The sequence below is a fragment of the Betta splendens genome, chromosome 7 (genome assembly GCF_900634795.4).
Source record: "Betta splendens chromosome 7, fBetSpl5.4, whole genome shotgun sequence".
Classification (NCBI taxonomy): domain Eukaryota; kingdom Metazoa; phylum Chordata; class Actinopteri; order Anabantiformes; family Osphronemidae; genus Betta; species Betta splendens.
In genome coordinates this window covers 16859973-16875710 of record NC_040887.2, presented here as the reverse complement: position 1 = coordinate 16875710, position 15738 = coordinate 16859973, and the positions used below count along the sequence as shown (strand labels likewise).

Here is a 15738-nt window from a genome sequence, read left to right as displayed (position 1 = left end):
TCACCAGTCAAGCTGACAGTTGTTCATTTCTTCTGTTAATAATTTGGTCAAGTTAAGACATTTAATAATCAATTTAGAATATTTCTTCACACCCAGTATATTTGAAGTGGATAAAAACTCCTTTAATCTAATGCAGTCAGAATGGTGTCCATTATCCTTACTGGTGATTGGTCGTAAACATTTCCAGTCCAGTCCAGTCAAGGCAAAGCAGACGCAGCACAGGTCACCAGGTAAACACAATGCCACAGAACAAAGAGTAACTGCATGATTCTGAAGTGTGGAACCAGCTGCTACAGACAGAGACAACACACACTGAAAGACACTAAGAGAGTTGTTGTCATCGTTGTTGTTGCTGCCATTGCCATTGTTTTCGTAGTTGTTGATGTTGTCGTCATTGTCATTATTGTCATCATTGTCCAGTTCATCAGCAATCATCTGTCTGTGTGCAGTGTTCTGTGACGTCCTTTGGGCCACATCATGAGCTCTGGTGAGACAGGATTACGTCTGTGAAACAGCTCGTTTTATTTCTGCAGCAAGTTAATCCTCTATTTCTATTTCTACATTAGCCATGTTTGTGTTTTGCAACTTGGAACCTCGGGAAAACTCCACCTTACATCAACCAGCTGTACAACAGGAGGACGCATACAGTAACCAGCTGTTTTCTGAGACTAAGCCTCTGAATTATTTTCACAATTAATTTGATTTATAAAGTAGTAGAACAAATGATTATGTTTACTGGAGAAATTGATACGATTAGATTATGGTAACTGATATTCATTTGCTACTGTACATAAGCTTGTTGTCGTGTCCTACCTATCAGGGTTTTGTTATAATCTATAATACTGTAGCACCCATATAATTCAATTAAAAAATAAATAATGATTAAGAAACCTGTCTCTAGCAAATAGCAAAATAGAGCCAGACTAACTTAACTACAGGCTCTATTCTATGCATGTTTCCAAGAACTAACATGTGTGGTAAATGAGAATCTGGGCCTGGGACAAGGCCTGGGTAAGATACTGCGCAGGACCCTCAAGCTCACGAAATGATTCCATTTAATTTAAAACATGTAATGACAATTACATTTTTCTATTCTATTCTTCTGACTTTTTGCCTTCATTGTTGGATGAAATGGCCAGAGGAGAACAGTTGTGTAGCTTTAGTCAAGAGTCAAGAGACAATAACAACAGGCTTCTGGGTCTATCATTAATGAAATAATCCCACACATATAAAAATGTTTGCTTATGCATTTGGTTTTGGTTCGGGCTCAACCAGAACCAAATCTCATGGGACAAACAGTTCACCATTCATATTGTTCTGGGCTGTGACTGGATGCACAAAACTACAGGACAGAAGGAATTCAGACTGGTGGCTCTGCAGCTTGAGCAAAGTGAAGCATGCATATAAATATGTACAAATCCAAACTTAACTCACCTGCTGTTGTTTATTTTATCCAATTGTGTTTACAGACTTCATGTTTTAATACAATAAAATTATAATTTATTCCTCTACATAAATTCGCCAAGTTCATTCTCAACTGCCCTGGTGACTGTGTTCCCAAAAACTACAACTCTTCCTGTTTTTTTATGTACCTGCCCCAGGAACAGTCTAGCTGAGATGGAGGCGGAGCCAGGCTGAGAGGGGGCGGAGAATATGTTGCTAACAGCAGTAGTGTTAGCTTACATTGCTAACTTTAGCTTATGCATTAGTTTGACTGGCAGCAACAGTAAGACAATTCAATAATTCATGTAATCATTTTAGAAGCAATATCAGCTGGCAGCGTATCATCAAAGAGACTCTTGGAAGGGACAGCGATCTTATTTTTCCAGCCACTAACAGCAGATGAAGAAAAAAAGAGGGTTTTGGCTATATGAGGAATTTGTGGCTTTCTAACAACAGTCTGCTTTGATTCAAAATAAAAGGCTGCTCTTTATTCAAACACACTGTTAAAATATAACCTTTTGTTAAAAATGTAAAGCTGTCACGAATGGGAAGGTGAGGTAACCAAATGCACAGCTTACACAAATCTCAGTTTGTGGGGATTTATTGAAGCTCGTTGGCCAGACAGGCAGAGGTCGGTACACAGGTTTACATGGAGGATAGCAGCTGCACAGACAGGGATCAGATAATTGGTGGTCAAACTCAGGCAAGAGTCCAAAACCAGAATCAAGGGAGCAGGCAAGGTCAGCAACAAAACTAGAACTGGTACACAGGAAGGACTTACAGGATAATGACGCTGGAGAGTTGACACAGGTAAGTGAGCAAAGAGTGTGGTGAGTACTGGGGTTTACTTACTTATTACTGATTGACAACGGCTGGTGAATCACATGACAGGAAAGCAAAACAGGAGAAAACTAGGGCAGACCAGGAACTAAACAGGAAGTAAACCAAAACCAGAAACTAAGAATAACGTTCATGAGTCCTGAGTTGTGACAAAACTTATGTCCGAACGTTTGTCTCTAAACTGGAGGAGTAACACGCCCCACAGGATCAGGTGGGTCCAATCACTGCACCGGGAGAGTCATGTGGGCACAGTGCATTTTTGGGTATTATAGGATGTGACCATTTTCACCCACAACAAATAATACTGCCGCTTTTCCCTGTTTTCTCTGGACATAGACCATCAATGTTATGTGAGTGATGTGAACGGCTGATGTGAGACGCTTTTACACATTTTGGCTAATAAAATGTCCAATTTTTTAACACAACTTGCCTTTCATTGGTGAAGTATCCCTTTAATAAGTGGTCCGTTGCATTGTGTGACTCCTATATATAGGAACTAATAAGATTACAGTTGTAGGCACCATAAGTTAAAAATTGTTCTCTGAGGGCAGCTCAGCAGTTTAGAGCATCTTTCTTCTGAGTGCTTGTGTGTTCCTGCACAAAGCCAATGGCTCTGCAATGGCTCGAATAGCTGGAGTTGATATGAAGCTTCAGCATCTCCATGTGGCAGCAGGAGGTGCTACAGCTCAGTCAACCAGCTGGCTTCAGTGTCTTCATGTGTAGCATTGCAGCAAAAACACGATCAGGTTTAAATCGCATTAATAAATGATCAATGAATTCTGACATCAAAACCTCTTGCAAAGTTTTAGTGTATTACTTGTTGTAGGCATTTGCATGTCATGCTCATATCAGACCTGATTAGCCACATAAAAATCATCTCACAGATCAAAGGTTAACTGTCAGGGCCTGCCTGCAATTTAAAGCAGTACTGGACAACAGTGTATGTTTAACCCCAGAATAAGTATCTGGGTACTTCTTCAGACTGTAATGGGGTGAAAGGTCAAACAGCAAAGTGTCCTCTAACTCCAGACCTGGTTCTGCTGGAGGCCTGGTTCTGCGGCAGGTTTCCCTGTTCACTGTTGCCTGTGTTGTTAAACTTGGGTCATATTTTTGCATCTTGTAAACTCTCTACTGTAGTTAAGAGATGATGTATGAATTAAATTGAGTTGAATTACAAAAGCATCATCAAGTGGAGTAAAACAACTAAAGAATTCAAATATTTGTTCACTAGCAGGTTTTTCATAAAGACATTTTTAATCAGGACTAAAGCGATGAAACTTAAGACTGGGCAGCGTTGATCCACACATTCTAAACAGAAACCCCAGCTGACTTCACAAATCCTGTTTCTTCATTTAGTATTTTTGCACTAGTTAAAGCTGCACTAACATTAAAAGCATATGATTTAACACCTTCTCCTCCTCAGTTCACCCCCCTCCCTCCGTTTAGTGTGTAGCGCCCTCTCCTGCTGCTATTGCTGCATCCGCATAATCAACTACATTATCTTTCTCATGTTGAAACTCCCACTTCTGCATCCAAATTAAACATGAGTGATGTTTCCTTCGTTTGATAAGCAGGAAAGACATACAGCGAGAGACATGTGCAACCATGAATACAGAGTAGCGAGACAACATTAAGACAACTTTGTGACTTTATGAAACCTCAGGGAAACTAGACATGTACAAGCTCATAGAAACAGCACTTCATAGTCTTTGTTCTCTAAACATTGAGGAACATCACAGGGATATGAAGCTTTATCCCTGCGTTTTTTGTATTGTAACCTTCATGTCCTGTGGTGGATGAACGGTCATCTAGGGTTCGCTCCTCTTTTGGGATGGGTTCCGTGAGCCTCACAAGGACAAGTGGGTCAGATGTTGAGTAGAAGGCTGTAAATAGACAGAAACAAGGGCGTCCTGTGATTTCAATCTGTAGTCAGACATCAAGTACTGGTCTGTGGGGCACATGCAAAGCAGGATATTGCTCAAGTATCTGAATACTTTTTAAAAATGATTTAGCATCACTTTTGAAAATAGACGCAGCAGTATGAAAAGTCTATATTAGTTAAATGATAAAATCAATAGCTATATATTACTATAACAACTGGTCTCAAGCTATAATGTGCACATTTTGTATGGACATCAACAGATACTGTTGATAAAGCGATAAAATATATAGATAATATATGTGGACATGTTGATAAAGTTGAGAACACAAAAGAAGATAATAAGTTAAATAATGATGTGATCTTATGTGGTCTTTAATAACATGTAGGCTCCAGCAATATACAGTGATAATATATAAGTTTTTACGTAGAGTCGCGCATGCGCCTTACAAACCCTTGTCCGCCAGGGCGGCGATATCGCCCCCCCTCCCCTCCCCCTCCTGTCTTTCTCTCACTCTCTCACTCCTTCTGTTGGTCTCTCTATCGTTCTCTCTCTGGGAAAAACCCGAGCGGGAGGAGAGAATCTGAAGGGGGAGGAGGAGGAGGAGGACTCCTTCTTCCGACACGGCAGCGGGGGAAAGATACTTAAAAAAAACATAAATAAGTCAAATAAACACACGGAGCGAGGCTCCGGCGCGAAGCGGCAGAGGAAGAAAAAACACACGGATGTGCCTCCGAAAGCGCCGCGGATTCCGCCCTCCGGACCCCGTTAGAGCCACGATAGTGAGTATGTGAACGGCTGCAGAGACGAGCCTGGACGCGGGGAGGGAGGTGCTGCTGTCCGCTTCATTTCCCTCAGCGGAGAGGCGACTCCTCGCTCAGCGGTGCTAAGGAAAGGTCGGTCTGTGATACCTCCCCTCCCTCTGTCACCCCCTCCCTCCTCCCTCGCTCCCTCGCTCCTTCCCTCCTTTCCTCTCCTACCTCCTTGCTCCCAGGAAGTGTTCGTAGAGCGGCGGGTTTTCTCCGCGTCCCGTCTTTGGCCGGTTCCGTAGGTGACATGGCAGCAGCGTTGCTGGTTCGGTTCCGGCTCCTTTTCCCTCTAACCCAGAAGCTCGCGGTACCAACAAGTTTGGATAGAAGTGGGTTTGTGGCTCCGTCCTTGTGCCTTGCTGCATGTGTTTCCAGTTTGACGGGACGGTGAAACGACTTGAGCCGGACGCGGAGCGGTCGAGGTTCAGTCCGTTCATTCATGTGAACGGAACCTTTCAGGCTGCATCATTTTCGCTCAGCAGTGTAGTTTTCAGTTTAATTTTGCATTAGTTTATGATCAGTTTTAGTTTATTTGCACGAGCAGTTAGAAAGGTTTGGCTGAAACCAAACTAAAGTGTGCAAACATGTGTAACAGTCCTTTTAGCTGGTTTCCTGCTCGTTAGCTGGGAGGCAACCTGGAAAACAAGTTGGATAACTTCTAATAACTTCTAGGAGCAGTAGCTTTTCTGTGCACGTGTTTTTTCATTGAGTTCTTTTGGTTGAATCATGTTGGTAATAGAAACGCTGCATTTAGTTTGTCAACCTGCAGCTGTTCTCTTCAAACACAGAGGCATTTTACTCCTGCATCTGTTTTTATGCAGATTTATCTCTCTCTCTCACACACACACACACACACACACACACACACACACACACACAGAGTCAGTAAGTGACTGCAGGAAGTTCTCCGATAAATGATAAACGTGACCGCTCAGTAAATCGGTGTCAGAGAATCAAAATAGACCAGTAGTCCATTAGATTACAGTTGGAGTTAAAGGCTTCGCTTCTCCCACCGGCCTCTGGATCCTTGTGCTGTTGCTAGCAGGCACACACAGCATGGACTCAACTGGCCCAGAGGAATGTGGCTGTTTGCTGTTGAAACCAATTTAGATGCATCAACTCAGATTATGTGGAATTAGCCCAGCGGAACCTGGAACCCTGGTGACAATCACTGTCTGGAGCTGGTGTCTTGTTACTCTGGTATCAGGACACTGCTGTTTTGCTTCACCATGACCCAGAGTCATAGAATTAGCAGGACCCCTTTGCTAATGCTTCATACCCTTAATATTCTTTTTCTGCAGATTGTGATTCATTAAATTTAAAATATGTCCGACATTCTTTTCACACAGGCCTCCTTGTTTGCTCTTTTGAAGCGATGTGAGCTGCAGATGTGGAATAAATCCTCTAGCAGCATCTGGTGGTGATGTTTGAGAACAGAGGCTTCTAGACATCCTCACCCTGCTTTCAGGTTGTGAGGGATCCTTGGAGGTACTGCTGCCTGTCAGCTAAACAGTGACATCATGTTTTGGAGGTGGGAGCATTTCCAGCAGTTGCTATCGTTAGAGCCCACATTGTGGGTTCCTCTGCCCACGTTACAGAGAAGAGAGAACATCCAGCCCGGACCAGGCCGCTGACGGGCTCTGGCCTGATGTTTGGGATACTTCAGTCCAAAAAGCACCACATTTGCTTTCCCACAGGTTCTTTCTCAGTGGCGTAGAGTGACCTTGCTGTAGACGATGGCGTGTTTACATATAAACTAATGCATGCAGAGCTGGGCTAGTGTCACAGCAAACATTAACATTCTGCAACATTTAGGACACTGGTGTAATTCCCATTTATCACCATATGTGCTTGTCTTAAGAGGAAGAGGCACAAAAAAGCAGAAATGAACATATTGTTGCGTTAGTTTGAGTGAAGATGTTAAAATACAGGCAGTCCCTCCCTTCAGTGTGTGTTCAGGCATCACACTGGGCGGCTGCTGTTGAAATAAGAAACAGAGGTGCAAGAAGGTGTCGGAACTGTCACACTGTGTCCAAGCATGTGGAACCGCTGCCCATCCTCCAATCTCCTGGTTCCTTCCTGCAGCCAATTCCAGTTCTGTTTCTAAAATACTGAAGTGAGAATTCAAGGTTCACTGGTGTGAAATCAGATGAAGCAGCTTCACCAGGCATCACCTTCTGTACATGATGGATTTACTTACACTTTCATAGAAACCAGCTCAACAGAATGAAGATCAGGGTGTAACTGAGAGGAAGAAACACGGCAGCTCTCAGATGCTGACGTATTTGGACACCAGTCTTTTCCTCCTCGCTGCCTGTTGGTACATGCTTCCTGTTCCTGCGTCTTTCTTCATTGTGTCTGTTGCTTACTTCCTCTTTTCAGCTTGGTCACCAGCTTCCTTCCTGCATCTCTCCCTGCCTTTTGTGCCTCTTCTGTATTTTGTGTCCGAGTTCATCTTTATGCTATTTGCATGTGTGCGCTGTGGGTTTGATCAAAATTCATACAATAAAAGTATTCCTGTATATATTTTTTAAGATATTCTGTGAAGTGTTATGCGTGTCTTTGTGTGTGACACACAGGTCCGAGGCACAAGGAGGGGGGGTGACATGCATCGGCCCGGTCTGCTGACACTGCTGACGACTAACTGGCTGCTCGGCCTCTCAACATGACAGACGTGCTGGTAAACCTGAACGCCTCATGCTCTCTTCTTTTTTGTCTTTGCACTTCTTTGTTCCACTTCCTGGCTTTTGTCGCTGTGGGTGTCGGCTGTTTCTATCACTGTGCAGTTTGTATGTTGAAGTTCAGCCTATTTTGTGAAGTGCATGATTTACTCACACATTTAAGATGTGAATGTTTCGGTTGATGTCCTGGTTCATTAACTAGTGTCCTTAGTTCACGTGACTCTGTACCTGTTCACACAAATGAAATGTATCTTCTGATAACATAATAAAAAGCAGACAAAGTAGGGCATCAGAGAACTTCTGAATAAATCTGAAAACATAATACTTTATGAAAGAGCAAGTTATTAATCTTTCACACGTTGATGTGGATCTGGACATCTTTTACAGAGAGACGTGAAGTATAAAGGCCAAAGCTGAGAGTCAATCCATCTGTTGTTCACTGACTTCAGGTCAGACCTTGTGAACATTTTCCTACAGTAACAGTTTGAGTTTAGTTTGAGTGTTATGTGTTTAAACAAAAAAAAACAGTGTTTTATTGAAAACTAATCAAAACATTCACGAGCAGACTCGGTCCGTCTGTTTTTTAGCTACTTTCATAACGTTCCAGCAGAATCTTCAGTCTGTCATTATCTTAGCTGCTTATTCCTGACTTGGTGTTGGAGCCTTTTCCAGAGGCAGGTTCACTGCCGACCATCGCCCTGACTGCATGTCTGGAGGGAAACCTGCAGAACAGACTCCAGACAGGAGGCACCTGAGAGGCCACAGCTCCCAGATCATTATTTCTTGTAAAGACTGTTGACCTATGATTATGTCGTCTAACAGCTGTGACTACAGGATCCAGCTTTTATTGATTACCTAGTGTCAGGTTGACTCACTGGATGTTTTCTATCCTGAAGCTTTACCTTTGTGTAATCGGGCTGTGTCCTTACAGCAACTGCATGGACCATGTTTCATCTCTTCTTCTCTTAATGTGCTGCTGTAATGGTGCATCCTCTTTATTTTTCTCCAGATTCTCAAGATCATGCTTTTTTTCCTTCCTTCCATCTCCTGCTCTCCCAATTCCCTCCCCTCCCTCAACAGATTTTTTTTCTAATTATCTCTGCCTCTCATCCACTTTCCCTCTTCATCTCTAATTCTCTTTTTTCCAGTTCTTCCTCCCACTACGCCAACTTCCTGCACTCCCACATCCCTCACTCCTTCCTCTCACATTGCTGTCATCCTTCATTTGATCTACGCGAGGTCAGGAGAAGTCCGGTGCACTACATGCAGAGCAGCTGTGTATTCTTACGGCTGCATAGCCATGCAGGAGTAAACAGAATCTGAGGCAGAAGTGAAATGACTTCACGTCTTTGCTTTTAGGATCGACCTTTTCTGGATGGAACAAAGTGAGGATGCAGGACATCCTGCTGAGGTTGTGCTGTGGTGGTTGCATTCAGTTCCAAAGACAGACTCTTAAAGTCATAAAGTTATCAAAAAAGAGTCATGAATGTCTAGATGTGTAGAGCATTTGTGAACCATGCTGTAGTGGTTTGTGGACCTGTGAATTATGATGCAAAATAGGAAATTAGACTCTAACAAGTCTGGACTGGACACGAGGAGCGCCAAGGACCGTGTGCGTGCGTGTGTGTGTGCGTTCGCACGTGTGTGTGCATTTGCACGCGTGTGTGTGTCTGATTCATCAAGTTTCAGATAGAAGCCAAGAACCCTGTGTGTCACAATACTCCTGACACCACTTCCTGCCTCGCTCGCTCTCCCCTAATCTTTGTCTCTCTATCTTTTCCTGTCCCCTTCCACCACCTCTCGTCTCTTTTTCTTCTCTGGAGTGAAGGTGTGTTGATTGATGGACTCACCGTAGCTATTACTGCTGCTTGCCAAGTTGTCCAACGTGGTTCCACCATTAAATCATCTCTGGTGAGCTTCGCTGCCGACAGTTTGATTTGCTGGTTGTTTAACGAGAAACTGTTTTTTGTATGTTGGCGAACGTTAGTACTTTATACGTTAAAGGAACAAAGCTCTGGATTCTCTGGCTTCCTTTGCTGAATTGTTCTTATAGTTGCTGTTGCTTCATTACTCAGGGTTATGCTCTTTTAGTGATCCGTTGTTTCTCTAACTCCCTGTTAGATACAGTTGAAAACGCATCGTCATCAAGCTCTGAACAAAACTGTGTTTCTCAGTTCCTGAAAAGTGAAAATCGCTCAGATTTGCTGTTTTGCAAATGTTAACACTTACAGACAGTAATCTCTAAAAGGCTTTATTTAATTCAGCTATATACATGTAAGGATGAGGATGCACATTAAATAATCACATCGGTTTCTATAAATGTTCGCTTGTAAAGTTGGACTAGTCGATTAGAATGGTGCAGTAGTGGGGAGCTCCCAGAGGTTAAATGACAGTACAGCATCACACAGGACATATTCATCAAGTTTATACACGGTAAAATGAGGCTCAATCCATTTCAGAAGCTGCCACATGGGCTAAACTAAAGGTTGTTTAAGTTCTGACACCTGCAGTCAGCTGTGAGCCATCAGTGCTAACACAGCTGAATCTACGTGCTCACAATTTCCAGCCGCTAGTCACCACACACACAATCATGTGCAGAGGTATTTCAGTCTCCAGATCCAGAGTCAGCTAACAAGAGCAGACACACCGGGCTTCACACCAGTGACACAGCACTCAGTGAGTGTGAGTGTGTGTGTGTGTGTGTGGGGGGGGGGGGGGTTATGTAAGAGACAGGAGGTGAAAAAAGGTTTGTTGGTTGTTGGTGCCTTCTTATAAATCTGATCTGTCACCACAGAGAGGTTTGGCCTCATGGGCCTGTTTATGCCGTAGGTGTGTGTCGAGAGGAGCACATGTTAAACAGTTAACAAATGGAGCTAAATGCTTTGGAGCAGTGTGACTCACTGAAACAAACTCAGAAGAGAAGATGTAGAAAACTTCACATACCCTGAAAACCAAACCAGACGTGATATCTGACTATGCTGATTGGCAGTAGGTCACATGCGTTTTCATTACATCCTCTGCAGATGGTGCAAAACCTGCAGGTTCAACTTTACTTTTCTCTTCTGGTGTAATCAGTGATTTATAAGTCAGCAAAGCTGTTCAGGGTTGTATCAAAACAAATCTGAAGTTGCAATAGCGATAATAGTTGCAACATTTTTCTACATTCTGTTGTCGTGTTTCTGGCTTTATACTGTAGCAGCGTCTGTAGTCATCCCAGTGATACTTTCAGTGACAAGGTAATGCTTCACCTTGAAATCATGTCATTAAGGTCACACTGGGAACAGCAGGGGGCATCATGTTACTGTCCACCATTTATGTAGGCCTTTATCTTTTAGTTCCTATTCAGGACCACTATCTTCTCTGCACAGACTCAATAGTCCATCACCTCCTTACAAACAAGCACATTGGGAGGTGCTATGTTCTTGTAGCTTAGTTTTAAGTGAAAGGAGGACATTTTCAATGTAGTGTGTTTATTCATCAGAGCTGTGAATGTTGTGAGTGATGGGGAGCGATGAGTAGTAACGGGAGCGATGGGTCACAGCTGTTTGAGCACCTGATCAGAAGTTGTCCCCTACTGTTCTGAAGACACTGTAATAGTAGTTTTCAGGAGAGCTCGTAGCTTCTAGGGGGTATTCTGACTTAGAGGCGTTCAGTCATAATCCCACAGATGGTAGCTTTGCCCCTTCGCCCCAAGAGCTCATGTTACAAGAAAATGATTGATGATGCTAACAGGAAATATAAAGTTCAGATTTGAGACTTGCATAGATATCTACTCTATATAAAAAATGTATCATTCAAATATATTTGTTTTCCGTTTATGTTTCAGTGACACCTTTTATTTTGCAATACCAAAAAATAAAGTCAGCCATTTAGCTCCATAGAACTTCAAGCAAGGTGATGATTTTTCCCTGGCCACGTATTTACAGGCCTTACTCATATGCTACTAAATGTAACATCAGGTGTTGGATCAGACTCGTGGTGTAGGACTGACGTGTGCCTCGTTTCTCCAGTACACAGGTCCCATCCCAGCGGAACGAGGAGCAGAGCTGGTCATGGGAGGAGGCCGCAGCGAGACCTCCACCCTGAGTGGGACGGGAGGCAGGCAGGCTATGACCACTACCCACAATTCCCAGCGGCCTAACGCCTGCTGCTTCTGCTGGTGCTGCTGTTGCAGCTGCTCGTGGTAGGGGGCAAGAACACACACACATACACACACTAGTTGTCAGCTGTCTCCTTCATACCATTGCATTGTTTGGTAAAACAAAACTACAACCGTTCGGTTTCTCTTTGTTGTCACTCAGTGTTTCTGTGTTAGTTGTTATAGCTGCTCAAACATTGATGTCCTGTTGTTTCTTTAAATTTCACAACAGTGCCTGCAGTAGACTCACTGGACACTTTATTAGGTACATCTAAGTACTGCTGGTCTGCCATTAAGTCTGCTCTTACAAGGAAAAGGTTGTAATAATTACAATAATTGAGGGAATACAACTGTGTTTATAGTTTAGCATTTGCTCCACATTAATCTGTACTGTGTGTGTTTTTCCACTCAGCGGTGGTTTAGTGCTTGTGTGCTTGCCTTTGCTGTGTTCTCAATCACTTTCACCTTCAGGAATGAAGAGGAGCGAAGGAGACGAAGAAGGAGGAAGAAGATTTCACTAACCAAGATGGAAAATATACAAGCCTATGAACCCTGGTGAGTGGTGGGAGGGTTCAGTCTCAGGTTTGACAATAGAGTGTGAGGTTTAGTTGGAGTTAGATGGACTTATAATATAATGTGCCTAATAATAGTTGTAGTTTCCCCAGTTGTCCAAAAATAATTTGTTGTTTTATGTAGGTTTAATAAAACCCTTAAGTACAAGAGCTCAGTTGTTTTTCACTGTTGGTTGTTTTTTATAGTATTCAATATTATTTGTACACAAAAGACTTAATGAGGAGGACATGTGAAGACATGAAGTCTTTCTCTCTTCAGCCCCAAAGCCTCAGTGGAAGAGATCCTGCTCTGGTCTCAGTCCTTCGATAAGCTCATGAGGAACCCAGCAGGACGAAACGTTTTTAGGGAGTTTCTGCGGACGGAGTACAGCGAGGAGAACATGCTGTTCTGGTTGGCCTGCGAGGACCTCAAACAAGAAGTCAACAAGGGCGCGATTGAGGAGAAGGCACGCTCCATCTATGAGGACTACGTGTCCATACTGTCGCCAAAGGAGGTGAGACTATTCGTTTGATGTGACTGACGGAGAGGAAGATCTAGCTGATCGGGAGGGGTCACTAACTTAATGCACCAGTAGCTTTCACTGGCAAAACTCCTATGTGTAGAATAATTAACTACAGTCCAGTTCACCTGTATTATAAACCTGCATCATGTCTGGGGGTGGGGGTGTTGATGCTGTGGGGAAGCTAATTCATGTGAGTTCAGGGGTCGGTTGGTTGTGGAGCGAGTGGGAGTTTGCTGGTGTTTGTTATATCTTTGGAAAGTCTGGACATGAGTTGACGTAGTCGGCCGTGCATGTGTGAACGTGGCTCTGCTCTGTATCAAGGGCACACTTAACCACCGTGGAAGCAGAGGAAGCATAAACCGTTACATCTGGGTCAGACTCAGTGGAGCCATCGTTTGTTGTCTTAACTGCAGTGTGTCCTCAGACAGACCTCTAGTTCGTGTCCTGGACTCCACACTCACTTAGTGTACTGTAAGTCCAGGTGAGTTGAGGAAGCCAACGAACTGGTCATTTTTAAAACAATGTGACTATACTTGTATAGGGTTGTTGTAGAAAGAAAAACAGAAAATATGAACATGACACATCAGTCCACACTGCTCTGCCTATACCTTGCACTTTATAAATGTGTCAGATGATTAGTTCTGGACTCATCCAGCTAAATGTCTCCCCAGGTGAGTCTGGATGCCCGGGTTCGAGAGGTGATCAACAGAAAGATGCAGGAGCCAGCGCCTCACACGTTTGAAGATGCCCAGCTTCAGATCTACACACTGATGCACAGAGACTCCTACCCACGATTCCTCTCGTCCAAGATCTACAAGTCGCTAACTGAAGGCGGTTCATGTACCTCCTCCGAGTCCTAGTCTCACTCTGGTCTGGACAGTCCAGCGCTGCTGTCCTGCAGGTCCAGACCTTTAAAAGATTCACAACTCTCTAATTACTGCCAGGTCTTTGTTTCTACATTTCATAAATGTTCAGTTCTAAAACCTCATTTTCTCTATTCTTTCTTTTTCCCCTCAGTCCTTCTCTCTTTCTCTCCAGTCCAGATTCTAGGATTTATGTCATATTGTTTAATTCATGGCCATGTACACAGCTCTACAATGTTAACTCCATCTGTCTAAGGAGAGTTGTCAGACAGAGGTAGCCATGTTTTGATGGGACAGCCTCAGTAATGAAAAGCTTTTACAGTCTTCGGTGCAAAACTACAGTTTGGTTGAACTAGTCACAGCTAAAGTCAGTTCAGCTGGTCCTAGTTAGTTGGTGTTATTGTTGGCATTTGTTGATCCGACATGGATTCATCCTTAAAGTTGCTGAAGAAACTTTACTTGAGCTTATTCCCTTTAGTGGCAGAACGGTTCTGACACAGTGTCACTGATGCCAACAGCCCTCCCTCCTCACCCGCACACAGTCGTCCCCATAGTTGTCCGCACCTCCCACCTTTCACACAGCAGAGTCTCCCACATGAAGGTTCATTAATATAAGCGGAGCCTTTAATTTCAGTGGCATCCTGGAAAATAGTCACATTGCTATGTTTTCTTCTTCTCCTCGTTTACCTCTGATGTTTCCTCCCACAATGTTTAAGCATTTCTTAGAAATAGAATCTATTGCTGGAGACAAATGTATGTGTTCTATTTTTAAATGCATTTTAAGAAGAGAAGTGAATTTTACCCATTAGTCCCTTGTTGTCATATGACATATGAAGGTGAATGTAGTCAGCTCAGAGTGTGGCTGCTTCACTGGGACTGAGGCAGTGAAGGATGGACGCTTATTTTCATCATTTTCTTGATTATTCTTCTTTTCTTTCTTGCCTCACTTGTTGTCAGTCCTTTCATTCACATGACAAATGGATGGACGTCACTTTCTTCTAACTAACTACTGATTTACTTTACACACATCTGGTGTTAGGACAGAAGGATTCCATGTATGTATATATTCCTTCCCTGGATTGTGGGTTTTGAGACTGATCCCCATTTAACACAGAGACACTGCAATAAAACACTGGAGTTTTAGAAACAGCTCACACAACATTTGAGTGACTATACTTTTCAGGAACAGCCCAGAACCCTTGAAATGAACATGAGCTAGTCTCACCCTTTATGAGACAATTGCATTAATTTGTCTTCTACATTTCATAAAATATGTCTTAATGAACAGGATTCAGTCAAGACGGAGCTGGATTATCCTCCCTGATAAATAGACATGTAACACAAGACAAGTCATCATGAACAAACATCAAAGGTGCTGTGACACCCATAAACTGTATGTAGTCGTATACACAAACCTGGAAGTTCAAATGCGCACGCACACACACACAGACACAGACACACACTATCTAGAGTGGCCCGCCTGGGCACTGCTGCTTCTGCTGCTGCTGACCTCTGTCTCTGTGACCTCTCAACTTTGACCTCACCACTGTCTGTCACCCACACGTATGCCTGTTCCTGGTTGATCTGTGGTTGGTCAACTCAGGAAGGGAGGTGGGAGGAAATTCCAGGTGCAAAAAATAAATATTCATGAAAAACAAGTAAGAAATACATGAATTAAGATAATAGAGGGAAAAAAAAGTAAGTAAGTAAAAAAATGTAAGAGGGACACTTACATCTAGTGCTTTGTGGGAAATGTAACTTAAAGAAGGTGTCTAGGCCTCAGCCTGACTTGTGACTCAGAATGCATTTATCTTAGTATTGTTAATGTTATTTATTTTATATTTTGTCAAAACTGTGATTTTAATTGTACATATATAAACAAAACCATTGAACATTTCCTGTGTAGTGTTTGTGTCATTTCATTCTGGACCGCTAATACTGACAAATAAACCATGAAGTGGATATTCATGTACAAAAGCTAATTTAGTTTCAAGTAGTGATAGAAAGTC

General features: G+C 43.0%; 1 protein-coding gene and 1 long non-coding RNA gene across 2 annotated transcripts; one reads left to right on the top strand and one right to left on the bottom strand.

Annotated features, from left to right (window-relative positions):
• Positions 1-2028: 2028 nt before the first annotated feature.
• On the bottom strand, positions 2029-4753 carry LOC121202347 (uncharacterized). Its single transcript, XR_008695162.1, has 2 exons — positions 4617-4753; positions 2029-4166 (listed from the first exon to the last, which is right to left on the bottom strand). It is a non-coding gene; the product is annotated as an uncharacterized LOC121202347 (long non-coding RNA).
• rgs19 (regulator of G protein signaling 19) lies at positions 4738-15691 on the top strand. Its single transcript, XM_029156902.3, has 6 exons — positions 4738-5059; positions 7552-7652; positions 11664-11836; positions 12263-12346; positions 12623-12857; positions 13538-15691. The coding sequence occupies exons 2-6, from the start codon at positions 7638-7640 to the stop codon at positions 13724-13726; spliced, it is 696 nt and encodes a 231-aa protein (XP_029012735.1). The 5' UTR covers positions 4738-5059; positions 7552-7637; the 3' UTR covers positions 13727-15691.
• Positions 15692-15738: the final 47 nt, after the last annotated feature.

What these genes read in the sequence shown, in the direction of transcription:
- rgs19 (XM_029156902.3), top strand. An exon ending in ATACAAGCCTATGAACCCTG is followed by an intron (nt 12,347 to 12,622) that starts GTGAGTGGTGGG and finishes TTCTCTCTTCAG; the next exon opens with CCCCAAAGCCTCAGTGGAAG. An exon ending in CCATACTGTCGCCAAAGGAG is followed by an intron (nt 12,858 to 13,537) that starts GTGAGACTATTC and finishes ATGTCTCCCCAG; the next exon opens with GTGAGTCTGGATGCCCGGGT.